This window comes from Lepisosteus oculatus, chromosome 25, assembly GCF_040954835.1.
Source record: "Lepisosteus oculatus isolate fLepOcu1 chromosome 25, fLepOcu1.hap2, whole genome shotgun sequence".
Classification (NCBI taxonomy): Eukaryota; Metazoa; Chordata; class Actinopteri; order Semionotiformes; family Lepisosteidae; genus Lepisosteus; species Lepisosteus oculatus.
The window spans coordinates 6,120,921-6,142,465 of NC_090720.1; the positions used below are offsets into that span (position 1 = coordinate 6,120,921).

Genomic DNA, 21,545 nt, shown 5'->3' on the forward strand with positions numbered 1-21,545 from the left:
TAGAGAACAGATATGACTTTAATTTGGACAACAGCTGGTGGATTCATGGTCTTGTTTTCCTTTTGTCTGGTCACAGAATTGCTACATTTGGGCAAAGAGTCCTTGTGCATCCTGCTCCCAGTTAGTCAACATCTTCTGCTCCCTGTACTGCAGCCTGTTCTGCTCATGTGTCATCCAGAGTGCTATATCCTCCTTATGTTTCTCTAGTATCAAAAACAGTTGTTGTCCTGTCACACATAGCGTAATCCACCGGGATATACTGAAGCGGTCCTATGGCTGTCTTTCATTTTTCTCATTCAGGCAATCAGACAGGAGCCTAAATGAAAACAAGCAGAGAGTCTTTGATGTAAGAGTCAAACAGACGTCCCTGTCCGTACTTCCATTTGAGTTGATGTATTCATGCATCACATCTTCCCATTTTAATGTTTTGAGTACTGTCATTACTGGAGATGGACTTATGGGGCTAATATATCACATAGACGCACTTCAATGAGTTCAATTTTGACACAGCTCTTATATGTATTAGATGTACATTTTGTCTCATATTTTTGGAGGTAACTCAGATCTAAAACATGCTTTTTCATTGTGGTTTAATGAATTACCTCTGCTTACTAGAGGCCTCTCAGAATTACCAGTAATATAGACAGAAGTCCTTAAATTGTTATTATAGCCGTATTACAGTTCAGATGGAGCTCATCCCAGTAATCAGTATGTAGACAGAGATCTCATACTTGAATACAGTGTTGGAAACTTTTTAGCCCAATCCTGTCTCCACTTTCAAGGGAACCTTATAATTCTACAAGAGTTGAGACACAGAAGATGTCATGAAGTCCTTAATAACCATTTAAGAGGATCAAACAAGTTCCTAATGAGAAAAATATCATTTACTCCATCAAAGCTTATTGTCTCCTCCAAATCCATGTCACACAAGCACAGCTTGGGCAGGAGAAAAGCCCGTCCAATCCACGTAATCTACGACGAGATGTTCTCTTTGTTCCCCTTTGCGCCTTAGCTAAGAACAGTAATCCATGTTCACCTGCTGCTTCTGCAACGATCCCGTCCAGAGAGTGCAGTCTAGCAAAAGAGAAATCCAGCCGGACTTTCTTCAGCTCATCTCCTCATGGAAGATTCCAGCGGGCACTAGCAGTGTGTGCCCTGCTATAGGATTTGAGATGGAGGGGGAGAGGGGGATATAGAGGGGAAGGATTTGTTTCATTCTGTTTTCACATTTTTCCTTTTTACGGTGCCTCTCTCATCCTTACTGTTTCTTTCTCTTTGAATATAAAGCGGAGTGCCTTGTTCAGTGGCGCCATCTCCTTCTGATTCCTCTGTACCTTGATCGAGGTTCCTCCATCCATTCACTCCATTTCCCTGTCCCTTCGCCCCTCCACCCACCAGGCTCTCTGCCTGTCTGTCTCCCTCACTTGCTGGTAGCTGGAACAGGGAAGCACAGGTCCTTGGGCTCCTCTTCTTGCACGCACACCCTGGAACTGACGGGGTCTCTGGCCCGGATCGCCTCGTTCTCGGGGTTCTTTATGGATTCCTGCTGGGGGAAGCTGATAAGGGCTTCTCCAGCTGCCGGCTCTCCGACTTCCGTCCTCTTCTCCTCTATCTCATCCCTCCATTCTGTCTTTGCTCCCAGAATCACTGTTCCTGGAGAGATGATGTAGATTGATCCTGGCGGGTACACACAGAACATAGTTAGACACACAAGCATTTTAGTAATACTAAAACAAACATGCACAACCAAGGTCCTACAACAGATCTCTCATGCACAATTCTGTGTTAAATCGGGATCTCCGATTTCTGTTTTGGTACTTCTTAGAAACTCATCAATATGCTGTACAAGTATGGATAAAATATATTGAGAAAATATGTGGAATGCAAAGATCTATACCACAATATACTGTAGATGGTCCTGAGAGATTTAGAATGCTGAATTCAATAACTTGGTCACACATAATTATGTTCTTAGTTTCCTTTCATCAGGATCCCCTATCTGTTGGGGTTGGAAGAGTTAACCGCCTTTCCTCAGGTGGGCACAGAGTTGTAGTCCCAGAACTTGCTGAGCACCTAAGAGTTCACAGCATTGCAAAAAGTGATGTATCCCTTCCCTTGCAGGAGTACTAAGCAGTGGGCGGTCACTCTTCCCACAATAAAGTGCAACGACCTGGCACTTAGTATTCCTGCAGGGAAGAGCGACTGCCTGACCCCTAGTCCTCTCTCACTGAGGAGTGACCACCTGACCCCTAGTCCTCTCTCACTGAGGAGCGACTGCCTGACCCCTAGTCCTCTCTCACTGAGGAGTGACCACCTGACCCCTAGTCCTCTCTCACTGAGGAGTGACCACCTGACCCCTAGTCCTCTCCTACTGAGGAGCGACTGCCCAATGCTTAGACCTGCCATAGATAAGAGCAACAACATGACATTTAACCTTCACACAAAGAAGAGCAATTGCCCGAAACTTAATCTTCCCACAGAGAAGAGCGTTCGCCTGATGTTTAGCCCTCCCGCAGTGATAAGTGAGTATCTGACACTTAGCCCTCCCACAGGGGGCTTTGATTCTTAGCCTGCAACTCCAAAAGGGACAGCTTTCTGCCCTCAGACCCCACCTGGAGGTCACTGTAAACTCTCTGGAAACCTGGCAACTCTACAGTGACTGCAACCTGGCTGAGAGACCATGCATAAACCAGAATTCTCCCCAAGACGTCCTCTGAAACAGGAAAGGTTTTATCACAATCTCCAAATTGGAATTTCACCTGATTATCAAAAGAATACAGTTGGAGTTCTGTTGACATCGCTGAACATTGACGAACATTCAGAGTTGTAGTCTATAAATCATTGGCAAGCAGATTTTTTTAAAGTTCCTCCCCGTCTAAGTCTCCATCACTGCACAAAAGTGCCTTGAGTTCATTTCCAAGCTTGTACCCACCTACGGCATTGTTCACGCTGTCTCCTCCCCTGTTGCGGTCGACGATAACTTGCTGGGTGCCGCCGGAGCCTCCCTCCCCCAGCTCTGCCAAGGGGCAGCCCCCTGGCCTCTCGCTGGTCACGGGCCTCTCTGCTTCCACACGTGGGCCTCTCTCTGGGGGCAGCTGATGGTGCGGCCCCAGAATCGGATGCTTCTCCCCTCTCTCCACCTCCTGGTCTCGATGTGCGCCCTGCATAGCAGACCAACCAAAAGTTCCTAAGACTCCTGGACCAATCGCCAAACCTTCAACATGCTCTCAGATCTCAGAGGATTTTGAAATGGAAGCCCCTTCCTACTTCTCACTGATGGAAGATTCTGTGTATCCCAGTGGCACTGAAATCCATGTGCAGGATTGCAATAAAGAAAAATGAAAAAACACGTTGAACACCCTTGCTTGCTTTAAGTGTTTTGAGAGTCTATAAATGTACTGTATATAAAGGTACTGTATGAAATCCCTACAGTCCATCCACTCTTGACAATCTCAAACAAGTACAACTTTATCACAGTTGTTTTTTGAGGTGACAAGTAACACTGTTTGTCGCGGCAGACTGAGGACACCTTGGTCTACTCAAACCTTCCTAACACCTGCAGGTGTGTGCTCAGTTGTGTACAAATGTTTGGTGGAATGAAGTCAGGTAGTGACAGTCCAGTGTCTGAATTATAGGACATACTGGACTAAGAAGCCTTCTCACTGGATGTATTATTCCGTTGTGGATAAACTGATTTATGTTTTATTGTGTTCGTTTTGCCTACACGTGTTACTCACTTTCATTTCAAGTTTCATTTTAGTTGTCTCATGCAACACATAGTATCATCAGTTTACTTCTGTTTTTTAATTTAAAGGGAGGGAAGGTACTTACATAGCTGATAAACTGCAGTCCTATAAGAAAAAACAGAATAAAAAAACAGTTACATTGTTCACATTTGTACTGAACATAACTAAAGCAACATGGATTGATACTAAATGGCCCAGGCTCTACATAACTGACATATATCATATATAGCATATATAGCATACGTATACTGTATATGTTACTAAAGTGTTATTCTTTGTAGTGTGCTGTTTTTTTATTTTATTTTCTGTTTTGTTTAAATTGCATGCAATTCTGATTAATACTTCAGCTAGAAATTTGACTGTGATCCTTTGTGTCCATTCAGCAGAGAAACCAATCTTTAGATCTCATGGCCTACGTATGTCTGAGTCTCTGTGTATGTGAGATTATTTATGTCAATCTGTGCACCTCTGTCTCAGCTCCTCTAGTAATTCTTCGTGGCATCAGCACAGGAAACACTGTCCTGTACCTGGACATACTTGTACATATCTTGTTGTAGGAGGTAAGCGGAAGGTTATAATTGGAAACAATCCAATTAAGTATTAAGTACAATCAGAAATGGCCATTGCCATTAATGCCTCTGTGAGGGAATCTACATTCCTGACTGCTCTGTATTGCTGAGATGTCCCCTGGGACATTTGACGGTGTGGCTACCCTTGATTCACCTGAGCCAAAATGGCTGCCTTCTGAGGAAGGCTCCTAGGGACATCTCAGCCGTACAGCCCAGTTAGACATGCAGAATCCCTGACATGTTTATTAGTCAAATGCTTTGTGTCTGGCATTCTGACTGTCCACCGCTTGTAGACTCACCTGTCCGCCACTTGAGTAGGCTCTTCAGGGATCGTCTCCTGTTACACACGACACAAAGTAGGATGGCAAGAACAAGCAGCAGGGCCAGGAACACCAGCGATATCAGACCCAGGAACTGGGCCCCTTGCTGGGACTTGGCAGGAGTGGAAGACACTAGGGAAGGTGCAGACAGCCGAGGGAGAGACACGGGGCTCTTGGGAACTGAGGGACAGTGGGGACAGGGAGGGGTGGTTGAACAAGAGTGGGGAGAGAGCAGGGAGAGGAGGTTTTTTGGAAGGATGAAAGACGAAACCAAATGGTGAAGGAGAGGTAAGACAGAAAGAAGCAGGGGATGGGAGAGAAAGTGATAAACAAGAGGGTTGGAGAGAAAACAAAAAAAACAAACATGAAAAACAGCACAAGATTCCTGTAAATCTTTTGAATGAGAAGACATCATTTGGTTAGAAATAGATAGATAATACTTTATTAATCCCGTAGGGAAATTGATATGTGGTTATTATTTGGTTACTAATAGCTAAGTTATCCCAAAAACCCATACAGTTCTACCTTGAAGGATACTGAAGTCTTGGTGTCGGTAGCCTCTCTGGCTGGATTTGTTTCAGTCAGCCATGACTTTTAATTTTAAAATCTTATTTTCATCCCTAAATGCAGCTTCTGTTTCTCTTTTGTTTGTGCTACGCCCCCGTTCGGATAATTAGCTTGTTGAAGCTGACAATGCAGCCCCTCAGATGGATCGATTTGATTTACCTGTTTTGTGAGATTTTCAAAAACCCTGGTAATCATCCTTATTTCAGCGTTAAAGAGATTCAGTGCATTTTTACCCATCTGTTTCTGACTTTCTTTTGAGACCAGAACTTCTTTAGTCAGGAGGTTAACTATCCGGCCCTATTTGATTTTCTGGTGACCTCTAGTGCACGAAAGTGGTATTGCATGCTGGATTTGTTTTCTAAAGAAAAGTACCTGCAATAACAAGGACAGGAGCACTTTCGCCCAGAGAGAGCACAACAGGGACATGGGTAGTCTCTCTCACTTATGCTTTGCATTTCCACCTGAGCTCAAAAGACTAAACAGGGCCAGTACTTTGGGTAATTAGCAGAGGCAAACATATTTTAGTGGCCTGTAGGAATTTTAAAAATATTTTAAGTGGCTGAGCTTCCTTAGGCTTTAACCATTTAAATAGAAATGAAGCCTCTGAGAAACAAGTTCTTTTTACAGGCTTTTATGAAGTATTCCTTTCTGTGCATACCAGGCAGAACCAGCCCCTTTCTCTCACAATACTTTCCTAAACTGCAGCTACACAACCTTCCTCTCACTCCAGAAAACATCCACCAAAGACCAGCCCCCAACACACTAATGAAAATACTAGCCCATTTAACTTTTAAAACGGACTCTCTACCAAGTTTAGCAAGTTGCCAAGTTTTAGTTGAGCTCTACATATTAAAAAGAGAACTCCAAGCACATCTACAGTATCAATCGCACTAGACCCTGTTAGCCTGCATAACAGTCTATTATTTGTGGAAATTGCTGCATTTCGGCAAAACATACCTGTGCTGGAGAGCTGTAATTTGGTTTGCACAGTTGATTCAGTATCAATATCCTCGGATTTTGTAGGTACAGTGGATTCCGCAGGTTCAGTGGGGTGTGGGTGTATTCCTACAGTGTAAGGAGTAAAGCTGTGGTCTTCTGGGATCTCTTGACGCCCGATCCTTAAAGTTATCGCGAGTCTCCTGGCAGCCGCGGTGACAACACGCGAGTGCTGTGTCGTGGGGGCTCCTCTGCCTCTTGAGAGGAATGACTTGGTGCCCCCCCCTGGGGTGGCAGCGGAGGAGAGGCGGGGGGTGCAGACCGAGTCGTGAGTCTTGTTGCCCTCTTGCAAAACCGCCCTTCCGAGACTGGAACAACTGCAACAGGTACAAGGACAGTAACAGCGACGTTTCTCAAAAGACCACGCGGCATCTCTGCGGACTCGACTAATCAAGAAACCAAAGTAAGTCCATCTGATTATTCCAATTTCCTTGTCCCTGGCGGGGGTGTAGGGAAAACATTCTTCCCTGGATTAGGGATGTCATACAGTTCCTTTGCTGGGGGAAAGCAGAGCAAACAGCTGGGATGGATTAGAGCAGGTCAATAAGTGGTACCCTGAGAGTCAAGAAGTCGTTCTTTCTTCGTGCTTGGTGTGCACATTGGCCGAGAGATTTCATTTTAATGTTGCACTTAAGTCTGGGCTGGAGATTCAGTGGATACTGCAGGCACTGGTCCGTTTGCATAAAAAGCAGGAACGAGACCTTCCCTTCCCCACAAGCAGTGCTGATGACGAGATATTCTTATTGAAGGAGTTCTTTTGAACTCTGCTTCAAGATGAAAGGAATTGTCGCAGAATTACGCTGCTGGAGCAGCACTGAGACCTACACTACTTCGCATGCTACATGTAAAGTGCTGCTTTTGTAAGTGAATTTCATAAATAGAAAGCTACAATTTTTGATGGTCTAAAGTATTCCATGTTACAAATGATTAACCTTTGTTTTGTAATAGAATGATTATTTGGAAAGTGTGTGTACAGATAGGTGTTATAGTACAATTAAATTAACAACTGCTCAAATACATATACATATAAATCATTTAAAGAGGACTAAATGGTTCTCCTGCTTATGTGTAAGTACCTTGCTTTGAGATCAGCTGCGTCAGTCCTTATTCTCTGGACTCCCTGGACTAAGGTCCAGGCTCCACACACATACTGTACGCTGATAGAGTGTTCCTGTGTGCAGCTCTGCTGTGGAGCTCTCTGCCCAAGTCCTTAAGAGGCTGACCTTTCAACATTTTAAAACTCTCTTAAAGACCTGCTTTTCCTCTATAGCTCTTAAGGCATTATTTACTTTTACTCTTGTTTTTTACTGGGTACATTTACTGGAATAATTGTGTTGTTTGAAAAATGCTTAAAAACCCTTGTTGTCACTTTTAACCCTCTGCTGCCACCTGAAGTTGATGTTAGGAATGTCAGAAGGATGTCTACGTGCGTTTGTTACGGTAATCTATTTTATTTCTAACTTCCATCAAGGAACTGATTTCAATACCATCTTCCAAAACAGTAACATAAGAAACTTTGCAAAGCTGATGCTGAGAACCTTTGAGCATAAGAGTATTGTCACACTTAAAGTAAAGCAGGTAGCTGCATCAGCATGAGTAGGGTGCAAAGAAACAAGAAAATAGAAGAAAAGAAACAACATTTCGGCCGTAGAGCCTTCTTCACGCCTGCAGAAGGCTCCACAGCTGAAACCTTGTGTTTTTCTTCTTGTTTCAGCTTGGATTAAACCTTTACTTGTCCCTTTGTCACACTCTAGCATAAGAAAGCTCTGTTATGTCCATATTTATTCATTTCCACACTGCTGGTTTGCCAACAAGGAGAGAAGTTGTCTCTCGTTAACAAATCTTTGCATTTCATCTAATGTTGCCCAACTGTGTGGGATCTTCTGAGACATTAATATTGCACAATGTGTCTGTAATCACTGAAAAAGCTAAATCGAACCTGCGAAATGTCATTGTTCTTCATTATGCTCCTCAATACTGATTGCTGTGCTCTTGTTGGAATGTCTCCTAAAAGCTCCATCCTCATTAATCATCCATTACTAACAACAGTCAACGCAACAAAAGCATCGTGATCTGCAGGGTACGGCTGTACTCACTTAGTGTGCTGTAGACAGCGCTGCTCTGCAGACAGGATGTTAGAATATGTGCCAGCTGGACAGGGCATGCACTCTGTGTCGATCGTGGCACCTCCTGAAAGACAGAGGCCAGCCTCGCCGTAATTTCCCAGCATTAAACTTTAAACCGACCTGGTGTAGCAGGATCGCAGAGCGGGAGGGAGAAGGTCAGTTAGCTTTTTGGCTGTTTTCTGGCGGCGTGTCCAGTGCAAATTGCTTCTGGGCCAGGGGTCAAGAGAGGGAAGAATCCAAGCACGGTATCTGAGAGCTTTCTGGAAGAGGGCGTTATTCTTGCTTTCCAGTGCAGGGCTCAAGGTGGTAGTGTAAACTGCTGTTTATGGTTGGGCACTGAGATGTACTGTGGGGCAGGAGGAGTTCAATGACACCACAGCACCAAGCCCAGAGGTGATCTAGGGGGCATTGGAGAGGTAAGGGGTTTGTGCTGCTGGACACTCACCACCAGCAAGCAATGGGATGACAAACATCCCGTCCATCTATTTTCTTACCACTTCACCCCATTCAGGGCCACGGGGGAGCCAGGGAACTATCCCAGCAAGCACTGGGCGCAAGGCGACACACCCTGGATGGGATGCCAGTCCATCGCAGGGCACAGTCAGACACAGACCCACATACACTCACACTCACACCAATATTCCCAGAAGCCAAGTGACCTACCAGCATGGCATTGGACTGTGGGAGAATACCACAGGGACAACATCCAACATACAAACGCCATGCAGACAGCACCCCAGGCGTTGAACCCAGGGCCCCAGTGCTGCCCAGAATGACAAACAAATCTTACAAAATACCGTTTCAAAACTGGGTTGAGAGTGAGGAGTAGGATATACGAAATGGAAACAAAAATGGAACCAGGGAAGGACAAAGATGGGTAATTCTTACCTTCTTGACTAACACCCTCGCCGGGAGGGCATTTCGAGTGCTGTTGGCACTTCCTGCAGGTATCCTGAGCTGTCACCTTGCAGAAATAGCCCTTCTTACACTTGCACACGCGGTTTGTTAGCATGGCACACTCCTGCACCTGCACCTGGTCAGCTGCATGCAGACAAACAAGCTCATTACAGCCACAGCCCTGCAACAGCACTGCCGGCCTCCTCTGGCAGACATCCAGATGGGACAAAATACGATCTGGCTCACTTGCAGGGAAAATACAAATATTATGTCTACAAATGGCTACTAGGACATTTATGGGATTGGGATTTCTCGTGGGCAAAAATGAGCAGTACGTTTTTGCATTCCATCCAACTATTAACCGTAACTGCCTTATTGCGTTTAAATGTGTCATTTCGGGTTACATTTTATATCAACAAAAGATAGTTGCTAAATCAAAAAGCACAGCATTGAATAACGTTGCTCATCTACCCCGCAGAGAAATTATTCTTACAGTGTATACAACTATTATTCTATATCATGGTTCTTATTTATGTTGTTGCTATTTGTAGGTAGTTATAAAACATGACTGTTTAGTTTTTGTTAATATAAAACTCACCCTAAAAAGCCTGAAAGGGTTTTCAGCGAAGTAATAACACTGTTCAGCTGTTCACACAGTCTGATCATGGGCAGGGATAGCAGACAGCCGGGCAGTGTTAGAAATGTACAGTACTGCTCGCTAGTCGATCACCAGTTTTCACCTCAGCAAAGGCATCGTACTGAATTGATACACTGATTCCTTTCAGATCCTGCAGCTCTGAAATCCCATCCTGTCGGTCCCCTTCCTCTCAAGCCAGAGCTTGACATGGTTTCAGGGCCGGTTCTCACCTTGGCAAGGACTGTTGCACGTCGAGCATGTGGGCACCCCACGCTTGGTCATCCAGTATGTGTTGGCAGGACAGGGAGCGCAGTCTTGGGCCCTCCTGGCACAGTAGTTATTCCTGGGGGTGAGGCCTGGGCACAGCGAAGAGGGGAGTTAGGAAAGGAGGGCGACTCACCCAGAGGAAGACGGTGTCTCCCGGGGTATCAGCTGCTGTGATCCATCCTAGAGGTACCCCACATGTTTTCACAGAGGCAAAAGCCAGTCGGAGCTTTAGAGGGAGCCCCACACCAGCTGGTGTTCCCTCTTTCCGAGCCTGAACTGGAGCCTTTGCGAGCTTGTTTTCTAGTCAAAAGCTGGTGATCTCGAGGCACTGGTGAAATCCAGTAGTGAAAGGCAGACCTCTGACGTGGTTAGGAGCTGGAAATTAACAGTTCAAGCGTATCCTGTTATTGAAGTGAAGGAAGGCGCTGCTCGTGAAACTGGGACTCAGCTGGAACAAACCGCTGCAGGTGCTGGGGACCCCTCGTGTAGGAGACCGAGCTGCCATGCTAATGGCCGAGCTTTGTCAGGAATCCAATAATCAGCTCTTTTGTATCATGTTTCATACTAGTTTTTTCTATTATAATAAAGAGTTAACATGTGATTTGTATGTTTCTCCAGCCACCTACTCATACTGTATGTATTTTTAGAATTCTTTTGTGTAGTAGTGATAAACTGGCTTTGCACGTCTAGTTTAAAATAGCATTAGGAAATACAGAAGTGCTTCAGCAGCTGCGTTTTGTGTTGACTGCACGCTTGAATGGCTTTCTGTTTTGCATGGGCACTTTCCCATGAGATCTCCCCCGCTAGCGTTTTGCCCTCCTCAGATTGACAAAACTAAAACACATCTCTCTGTGAATACAACCGCGATCTACAATTCCCCTCTGGTTATAACACTCGTGGGAATCTCCAGATCCAGATCAGTTTCCTCTTTGGAACAGGGCTCAGCTTCAGCGTTGTCATTCCAGGATTGGGCACCAGGTGGCAGCACACAGCGACTCACTGTTCACCACATGAACTCCATTCAAAAGGTCAGCCAAAAACTACTTCTGTTTCTTTGGGGCTTTAATTATGTAACTTCTACTGTGTGTTTCTAAGAATGAATCTGTCCCTGCCAAGTAAGAACACTTACAGCTATAATAAGATGTATTATCCTTATATACATCTTCTAAGAACTGTATTTCAGTTCTGTTTCAGAGTACAAGCCTTAGTACTTGGCTTTTGAAGACAACAAAAATTTCCAGCACTGACAAACAGATGTTTGCATTTACATATGTAGCTGGCTGAAAATGGTAGTTACAACAAAATGAATGTTTGTCCTTGAGTCAATAGCTACCAGCATCTTTTGAAATGTCTTTAACCATGGGTTCAGCCCATTTGTTTATTTTGCAGAGTGTGGTTTGGGGTGTGACTCAGCTTCAAACTTAGGAAAACCTGACACACTGACTCCCCATGACTTCTGAGGAATTCTGTACAGTGGGAGAGGGGCACGAAGCCTTGACATCTGGAGACACATGGAGAAGACTAATAATACTGTAAGTGGCGTCAAGAAAGTTAGCATCAATGACTCAGTACTCCTTAGTCCTGGGCTCAGTTCTTCCTTGAGGTATCACTAGCATTGGAATCTGCATCGCTCCCATGTATGTTTTCTCCCACCAAGGCAATCGTCTGGGTGAAGTTTTGAGCTCTATGGTCCTGGGTTCGAGCCTCCTTCGGGTTACTAGCCGACTGTGACTAGCGTTCCCCAAGCAGCAGTGTGTAATTGGCCAGGCGCCAGAGAATGTGGGGTGGCGTCAGCCAGCCAGGATTCTGAGTGCCAGTGACTCCTGTGGCCTCCTGGGAATTTGTTGCTGTCGGTGAGGGACGCGCCTCTCCTTCTGTCACCACTGAGCCTCCGGTGTAGGGCTGTGTTACCTGTGATTTGGTAGCAAGAGGCAATAGGAGGAGTCTGTCTGCACTTTCTCAATCTTCCATGTGTGCAGTCATGGGTTAGTAGCAGCAAGCCAAAATGAGAAAAACTCAATTGCTGATTCCTATTCAAATAGACTATTGTAATAAGTAGGGTGGCTTGGTGGTGCAGTCATTAGCACTGCTCTCTCAACTCCCTGAGTTCAATTCAGGATCTGGGGTGCTATCTGTGTTGAGTGTGTATGTTCTCCTCGTGTTCGTTTAGTCCACTTCCACGTGCTGCATTTTCCTCCAAGCTAAACCACTTGGCTTTTGAAAACAACAGCAATTTCCAGTACTGGGAATTAACCTCCCACAGTCCAAAGACATACTGGCAGGTTAATAGGCTTTTGGGTGTGAGTGTGCACGGGTTTGCGTCTGTGTATCCCATCCAGGGTGTATCCTGTGTATCCCATCCTTTGCTTGCTGAGATAGGCTCCTGCAACCTTAAATTGGATGAAGAGGTTAGAAAATGGATGGATGGATTATATTTTTCAATTATAACAATGCTCGATTCAAAATGATATCTTACCACAGGGTTTGGTGGTGTGTTTGTGTGTAGGGGCTTCTCATCGGTATAACCAGTCCTTGTTATGTTACTACTGAGAAATAGAACCAAACAAACGCAATGGTTCTCCAGTTATCATTGGCTTTTCTGGTATTGTGTTGCTGGAGGAGAGTCACAGATCGCCCTCGAGCTGGTTGCAAACAAAGAACCAGTGTTTTGTGAAGGTGTAGCTCCCTATTGCTCACAGTTTACTAGTGGACTCAAGACTCATGAGTAATTCATCATAGCTCAAAACATGGAGAAACCCTTAGTTAAAAGTCCAGTGTGCCTTTTCTGCTTTTGTGGGTATTTTAATACATCCTTTTAAAACATACACCCTTTCCCTGGTTCTCCTTAGATGAATAGAAGTGGTAAGTACCTTTTTTGATCGCAAACGAGGACGTGGTATAGAAATCTGAAAAAATAAAGGAGAGGGAGCAAGAGAGGGAAGTAACGGAGGAGACTCGTGAGTGAGCATGACAGCTACATCAGAAAATACCCATCAATCCCCGTGTATGAGTCGCTTATCAGCTGCATAGGTCAGGTCACAGGATTAATATGGTGTTAAAAGTCAATAGAGCAGGGAATGAGAATGACAAACAGTTTAAAAGAGACTGACACTCGAATGGTATGCGACTGCAAACACCACCGGGTTTTTCCAGAAGCACTCGGATTTACAGGGGAACAGATCGTGTCTACAGGAGGTACCCACAGTTTCCTGTCGTAGGCACACACCTTATGGCTGATAATGAGAGGTTTTTTTTTCTGTGTTTAAGATCTACCAACTCCCTCTTTTTGTTCCAAAACAGATTTTTTTTTTTTCGATTGTCAGTTACAGTTTTTTTGTTGTTTTTTTTCTGGGTCTCAGGTTCAGGCTGTGTCTGCCTTCAATAAGGATGCATCAGTTCAGTTGCATGGACTCTGTATGGACTAAGATGCAAAACCGAAACAAACATGCTTTTTCAGACTGCCAGCAACAATGACACTTTCACAGATTAGAAAAGGATGCGAATAATACCTATCTATAATATCTTAGTGATCTTATAATGTTTAAGCCTACATATGACTTATACTTTTCTATAGAATTGAATGCCCTCATTAACCTCTTTTATATGCACAACTTGGAAAGCAATCTGTTTCACTGTTTGCAAATCTTTGTATTCAGCCTTGTACCTATTTACAAAGTTTAACTTCAAAAGCAAGAGACGAATCCCCTCTTCAATTCTATAACCCATTCCTATTGTAAGTTTTTTAATTGGTAAAAGCAAGAAAGTTTATTAGTTATAGCAGAGGCAGCATAATGCTGTTTAATTTTGTTAAAACCTATTGTAACATGGTCCGCGTGCTTTCAGTTCATAAGCTGGACATGTGACTGGGAGGTTGTGGATTCAAATGTCAGGTAGGACATTGCTGCTTTATCCTTCAGCAAAAGCACTGTACTCGGATTGGAACAGCAAATCCCGCCGCATAAACAGGTCACAAAATGTAGAGTGTGTATGTCAAAAGAAAAACAGGGAATTGTACCCCTGAAAGTGACTTTGTATCAGTCAAACAAGTTCATAAAACAATTTGGACTCACCTGAAAATCCACAATTCTTCAAAAAAACTACTGCTACCATGCGCAAATTTAAAGAAACAAAGAATGCATGAATTTAGGCCCTGGAGTGTTGTGCATGGGATCTCACAGTCTGGAGAACTTATCCTGCCATGTTAAAGAGGACAACGTTTGCAGCCCAAACTGGGTACCTTTGTCTTACTTAGCGGAGAGCGTTCTGCGGTTTTTCTGTTACAAGCATTTGCATCTCAGGAGCAGACCTGAAACGCTGGAGGTATTTTTTTGTCAGTATTTTTCGACTTTGGCAAATGGAACATTTCCCTTGGGGCCTATCTGGGGAATGCCCCTCCTTTCGTTATGCTTCATGCACCTGAGGGTTTGTAGGTCAGACAGAACCTGGGCCCCAGGCTGCACAGATCGCATCCTCTGTGCACCGAGATCTCTGTCTTCTGTCCTTATCTCCATTCGCCATCTCCCTCTGTCATGACTGCATCGATGGTGGATGTTAAAAAGAAGATTAAATTCTAAGCATTTGACTTGTTCGTCCTTCCCTTGGATGCAGGCACAGTCTAGGAGATTTTATCTTACATTAAATCAGCCCAGTGCAGATCCTTGAAATTCACGTTATTTTGGAAAGGGGTACCGTTACATTTTCTGAGCTGTTTCTTATTTCCTGTGTAATCCACTCTGAAGCACAGTTGGCGATGGGCTTTCGTTGTGCTGTTTTGTGACTCAACAAGCCCTTTGGCACTAGAATCACTGCGACAGTGGTTACTGCAAAAGAATTGAGAGAGGCTTTACAACAATGAAAGACCATGAAAAGAATAAATGGGTGAAGGAACTTACCCCTCTCACACATCAAGCAGCAAGCTTTCCCCTGGTTGTCGTAGTAGTGAGTCGAATTGTTACAGGCTGAAGTCCCTGAATTGATCTGCGAGCAGAGAGAGGGGGTGGGTGGATCGTGAGAGAAGAGATCAGACAGGGGGGAGGTCGCAAAAGGCACGGATAGGAGAAAAGAAGGAGAGAGAGAGACACGTAAAATTAATACAGAATTGTTTTTTTTATGACCATTCTCCTTTTTATCCCTGTGGGAAGAATGGATGTTAAAGACAAATGTCTATGGACTACCTGACAGCATGGACAAACTTTGGTTAGCCGAATTAATTAAATGACAGATGTCCGATCATCAATAAGTCCCTTAGGTGGATTGGAAGGGGCCGTTCTCTGCAGAAAAAGCACAGGACATGGATCAATAGCCTGGCTGTCAGCGTCTATCGTTTTTAAAGTCAAGCGACAAACAAATGTTTAGAAGAACTGCAATGCTACACGATCTGGACCGAGTTAAACGCTAGGACTTCCCTTCTGCAGAAAGAAATCACCACCTGTGATGCAGAGGACAGAGAAGGTTAAGTAATTGTTGAAAAGCTTAGGTTATGAATTTAACTCTACATTAGAAAAACATTATGTTCGAAGGATAGTGCATTTTTAAAAACAAACAGAAAAATAAACTTCTTCCTGCTCCACACTGCACTGTACACTGTACCACCTGTGTGGTTCAGAAGGAGGGAAGCGCTTTTCTGTGTAAAGGCTGAGGAAATATGGACATGACTGCTGTCAGTGAAAGCAGGAGAAAGGATTTAGTGAGATGGGGCAGACACAGAAGAGCCACTTGGCAAACAGCTGGTCTCATTAAATATGGGTATGAATGAGTAATTGTTTAGTAGGGTTGCATTTAATTGTAAAAAAAAACATTTTCAGTCTTTAGTCATCCCACATTGATAAGACCTTCGTTAGAATTTTGCGTGTGAAGGTTAAAATGTTCTGAGAACCCTTTCATTACAAAAACACCAGCCAGAGTTCTGAGAACTGATGTAACAGAAGAGTCAGTTGGGGCAGTTTGACCAAGTCAGGAGATCACAAGTTTGACTTATCTTTCTTATCAAATGAGAACATTGGGTCACAGCAGGACTTATTTAGCTGGCCCCTGTGACACATATCTTTGACAGAGGTTGCACCCAACATCCCTGATGTCACTCCATGAAATGAAGCACACACCAACTCCACCCCTCAGCCTCCACCCTTCCTTGAGCCCTGGAAGCTCTGAACAACGAATTCGACATCTTTCGCCCTCTGATCAGATTCTGCATTGTGAGCACGCACATCCCCATTGAGCTGATAACAGTTGGGAAATTCTTCTCCTAGTCAGTTCATGTGTTTTTTTTCAGTTAACTGTGGGAAGAGGTGTGAATAAAGACTGTGAGGCTTTCACGCTTTAATGGTGCAAATGCACTTGTTAACTTGTTCATTTCTCATTCCTGCATCTGCATTATTTGCATGCATGCAACCTCCCTTTAGCATCAGGCCTCAGTCTCGTTTTCCAGTACAGTATCATTTGTCCTGATATAGGTGCTCTCTTTCCATTTCGGTATGCAAATGTGAACTACTTAACACTTTCCACTCTCGCAGAGGTCGGCTGAGATGGCACGTAGCTGTCCCTGGCTTCGGATCAGACTGAGTTCCCTGCCCTGACAGAGCCCACTGAGGGCTTCGACAAGAACTTCAGAGGGGGAGGGAGTTGAAATTCTGCATGGGAACCCAAAAAAAACCCACTTAAGGCACTGTAGACGGAAAGATAAATCGATGTTTACTTGTTGCAGAACATTTCACGCTTCGTTGCATGTGCTGTTCATTCGGGTCAAATTCATTCCTGCTGTACTGGCACATTCTGTACTGCCTGTGAGCTCACGACTGCAGAGCTGCGCGCTTGTGAGCAAACTTTCTGAAAGCTGAATGAGAACGGCGGCCAGTGGAGAAGCAGCCAAGTTTGATCCGGTCCCTCACAGACCGGCTGCACAGGGAAATCTCTGAAGGCACACCTCAGCTCCTTGAAAAGCATGAGCAATCCAAGGCAGGGTACAGAAAGAACAGCCAGGAATGCCTGCACGCCTGTCTTTTTCTTCTTCTGAACGAAGGCAAGGATGAATAAATGAAGACACAATGGAGTGAGGAAGACAGAATTGCATTCAAATGTTAAGTTGAAGTGCACCGAAATAAAGACTTTGAATGAAACGTGCTGATGTGGGTTGACTGCTGCTTTGCAATCAATGTTTTACTAGACAACCACAAGTGAGGGCTAACCTTCCCCCCCTCGAACACACTACTGTATTCTTTTCATGTGTGAAGAAACGGAAGCTCTTGGCCAGAGGTGGGATTCTTCTGCTGCCCTGCAGCATATCTGAGACTGTCAGCAAGGGGAGGCACCCTTCCTGTCTGAAACTACCACGATTACTACTTCTGATCTCAAACCAAACACTCATTAATGATTCAGAGGCACCTCTTGCACAACACTGTTGCTTCTGTTCAAGAAAAGGCGAGCACGCGTGTCAAGAAAAACCTGTATTCATTTATGGAAAAAAAAAACCCACAGTGATATTTGCGTAAGCCATTATAAATACTAATAGCATGTTACACCCTAGAAGCCTGTATATGAAGTCTTCTCGGAAGAAGAGGGCTGAGGGCTGGTACAGTAGAGAAGCAGCGACACTTGTGAAACGCCTATTTTACCTTCACTTCTGGACTCACAGCAATGCCCCCTGTACCTGCATGGGGAGAAAGGATGTACACCAGTGGTCCAGCAATGGCAAGCCATTCAGCCATTCAGCATTTGACAGGCAACAGGCTCCACAGAGATGTAGACAATGTTCAGCACCAATGAGAGCAGAGCAGTTTCGCTTGACGGCATCTGCAGGGGTTGCTGTTGAACTGGGAGGCAGGAGACTCCTGCTAGACTAATCCCATCCCTTCACCCAGGGATTCGGATGGAGCTACTTGAGGAATCCTGGTCACAGCCAGCTAGTGATGTGACCCAGGTTCAAACCCGCAACATCTAGATAATAGAGCCCAGACTGCACACAGGGTGTGTCTTCACCGGTTGATCTTCCTGGTTACTTGGTCACAAAAGATTGCATGGGATCCCTGGTGTTCTGGTTCTCTATATTTCCCACTGAAATCAATCGGACACTTAAAATGACTTTATCTGCTGTTTAGTATCTGCAAAAGGAAACTAAGAATTGTTTTCATTTAGATTTTCATTTTAATTAATTACTAATCTTACAGAGAAAAGGTCTCATTCATCACTCATTGAATCAACCCTGCTAGTACTGGCAAGAGGAAATTCCTCAGAACATAGTGATTCCAAAGGAGTGTGTGACAATTACTGTAAGGGATTTCCCTGTAAATACAGGCACGTTCTTACAGTACACAGTTCTTATCAGGAGTCCATTTTGTAGGGTCTGTTCCTGATTTTTGTCAATTTGCTAGGACTGCACTGAAGATGTGGGAAACTTCATGTGACACCGCTTGTCTTTTTCCCTAGGGTCATACACTGTACCTCATTGGAAAAAAAGCTCGTTCAGCCACCTCTGTAAGCAATCATGAAATTATTTTCAGTTCAGAGAAACAGAAGGATAAACAGCCTGTAATGGATCAGCTCGTTTCTCACTTTAATAAGTAGAAAGTGAAATGAGTTGGTAAGCAGTTTCCCCCTGACAGAACAATGCTGTGTTATGAAGAAAATAGAAATGAACAGTAAATCCAAACCCATCTATTGTAAGCTGTGACTGCAGTTTATTTTCTCCTCTCACACACACAAAAGGAAGCCTATTATTAATGATAGCAGCTGGGCAAAACGAGCTTCCTGTTTGTTTGTTTATCTGTGGTTTAGCTCTTGGGTATGTCAGATAATTAGATTGGGCTCCTTGTAAACAGAAACTAGATGATGATATATGCCAGTAAAAGCAGCAGGACTTTACTGGAACAGCAGTGCTGTCTCACACCCTGTGCCACAGAGCAGTGAGTGCATCTAACACTGGAGAGCACTGGAGAGCACAGACAATACGTTTATCAAAAAAGACAATAGACAATTAATGATCAAAAACAGACTGCAAATTTATGAGACTTGCTGTATAATTACAGTATTACGGTATATACTACACCACCTGTACCTGTTTTAACAGTATGTGTACAGTGTCTTGTTTCAACTAATGAAACACCCTTCTACTCTTTGTCCTCTTTGTCCTAGAGAAAGAAGGGTCTATTAAGAATAGTGTCTTTACAGTTCTCTTTAGCAGGATGGTAGTTGAGATGCAGATTCCTAATGCTTGAATCTGTTTCAAAGCATGATTTCAGGGACTTTTTTACATGTGCACTGCCTTGACAACCTGGATTAGGAGCCAAGACCCCCCTTTCCCAGCCCATACAAAACCTTTTAATGGCTTTCTGAGAATACATTTGCACCAGGATGTTTTGACAGCCTCGGTCAACTTACTATATTATATATACATGAGGTTTACATTTACTTGGTGGTGTTGCGTTGGTTGTCGACTCATATCCCTTTCTCAACATTTGCCACGCCTCATGTAGTCTACAGGGGAACCTCCAGTTAAAACAAATATTTTAAACATCCACACACAGGAATGGTGGCCTTGAGTGAAGATCGGTGCAAAGAACATTGATTCGGTTATGAGATAAACAGGGCTTGAAAACGCCTCCTTAGTCCAGCAATTCCAAGTCTCCTGCTCAAGTATTAGCTAGCGCTATCTCTGCAAAGCGTCGGAAATCACATAAGATAGTGCACATTAAAGATGAGGAGATGTCTAGCTCAGGTGTGCTGTTCTATAACAGATAAGGATATAGAGGCTTACAGTGGAGGATGAAGCTTTTGAGATGAGATAGTTATCTTAAGTGTATTGGCAAACTGTCTGGCTTCAGCAATATACATTACAGTTGTATTTCTAGATACTTCTGCCAGAGAAAGACAAATTCTCTGATTGATCAGCATGGCTAATAGTGTACAGTATTGCTGATCACTAGGTATCAAAGTATGCAGTCTCAGGCAGGGCGGGCAGCTTGTTTCCTTGTTGAGGTTCCATTTGATCTTAAGTTACCTAAAACATACTGAAATAATGATAACCAGAGAACACAAGTGGAAATTTCATGGAAGTGTATTTAAAACTGAGAACAGGAGACACTTCTTTGAATATACTGTGTATAGGGAATAATATAAGGGAATAAACAGGAAACAAACACCCAGCCATGTTGCTGAAGTTTCTTTCAAGAGATAAATGGATGAGTTTCTCTGATGAATTAGCAAATGGCTTCTTCTCATTTGTAATCATTCGTATGTTTTCCTGATCATCTGATGGTCAAACCCACAAGCTGGGTGTAGCCATCGTCTGGCAGAAAATGGGCATACAAAGTGGCTAGTGAATACATTCTACAAACCTTGACATCCTGATATCAATAATTAGCATGGGAGACTGTGTAACCTGCTCCTTTTCTTGAAATTCACACACCAAGAGTCATTGATTTTGCACCAGTTTCTATTTTTTCTTCATCCATTATGTAAAGTCTATTGCTATATCTGATTTGTACATATTTTTTAAAATATAAAAAAAATAACTATCACAAGATACAATACCTTTTTTCTAGAGAGATGTACACATCCATTGACCTTTTGTTATCTCCTGCATGAATTCTACATGCTCAGCTTTGTATGTCTGCTTTAGGTTGCTCAAGAGGCACACCATGAATTTATATGAGAAATATTTAATCTGCGTACTTTGGCATTAGTACTAAGTAACATGCTTAGTACTGCCATTCTAAATAGAGAAAGCATGAAAAGCTCTTTTGTACGTAGGCTACCTTGGTTTAACTCAATCCTCACCTAAGATTTAAATCAAGCCCTTCGCTCATGTAATTAATTTCCTTTGAAGTGGCATATTTATGTAGGAATGTAAATAGTAATAATTTCTTTATTTATTATGCAGTTAATCGCTTTTCAAAGTGGACATTCACAAAATTCTTCACTTAACATGCCTTGCCAATTATACAAAATGAAAGAGCAAGCCAAGCATAATTTATTTGTGTCTTAAACTGTTTATATTCATAAAGATATTCCACATAAATACACAAATCCTACATTCTAATGCACACACATAGGTAGTATGGAGAGTCATTAATTGAAGAGTGATCTAAGTTTGCCCATATGCGAATGTACTCAAGGGGTACAGTATAGCCTAAACCAACCAGGAGCAGTCCCAGAAGGAAGTGGAGATCTCTCTGTTTGAGAGTTGCACATGGAAAACAAACACAGTACTGTATTTGTATCAGATTATACATTCGTAATAGAGATAGGACTTAAAATAAAGTTATGAAAAACTGCTTATTGAAAGATTGTCTTTAGAGTTTTGTGAGTTTCCAGTTCTCCCATGAATTTATAAGTTCAAAGGCCTGGATCCAGTGGGCCTGACTCAGTACATTTTCTCAGAAAAAAATGAGTTGCTATAAATTGTATTAAAAAAAAACTAAGCAGAA

At 43.4% G+C, this 21,545-nt stretch overlaps 1 protein-coding gene across 3 annotated transcripts in view; it reads right to left on the reverse strand.

The window, feature by feature from the left end:
* The window catches only part of LOC107075592 (tumor necrosis factor receptor superfamily member 21), a 39,709-nt gene continuing 18,164 nt past the window's right edge, over window positions 1–21,545 (reverse strand). For 2 of the 3 annotated variants that reach the window (XM_069183700.1, XM_015337306.2), the window contains exons 2-10: window positions 15,018–15,102; window positions 10,089–10,214; window positions 9,213–9,365; window positions 8,295–8,388; window positions 6,160–6,515; window positions 4,615–4,815; window positions 3,832–3,851; window positions 2,933–3,161; window positions 1–1,677 (exon numbers count right to left, since the gene is read on the reverse strand). In XM_069183700.1, coding sequence (XP_069039801.1) covers window positions 1,421–1,677; window positions 2,933–3,161; window positions 3,832–3,851; window positions 4,615–4,815; window positions 6,160–6,515; window positions 8,295–8,388; window positions 9,213–9,365; window positions 10,089–10,214; window positions 15,018–15,102 — 1,521 coding nt within the window. In that variant the 3' untranslated portion in view covers window positions 1–1,420. Of the gene's footprint in view, window positions 1,678–2,932; window positions 3,162–3,831; window positions 3,852–4,614; window positions 4,816–6,159; window positions 6,516–8,294; window positions 8,389–9,212; window positions 9,366–10,088; window positions 10,215–15,017; window positions 15,103–16,620; window positions 17,085–21,545 lie in introns of those variants that run through there. The other variant, XM_015337307.2, reaches the window with a different exon arrangement.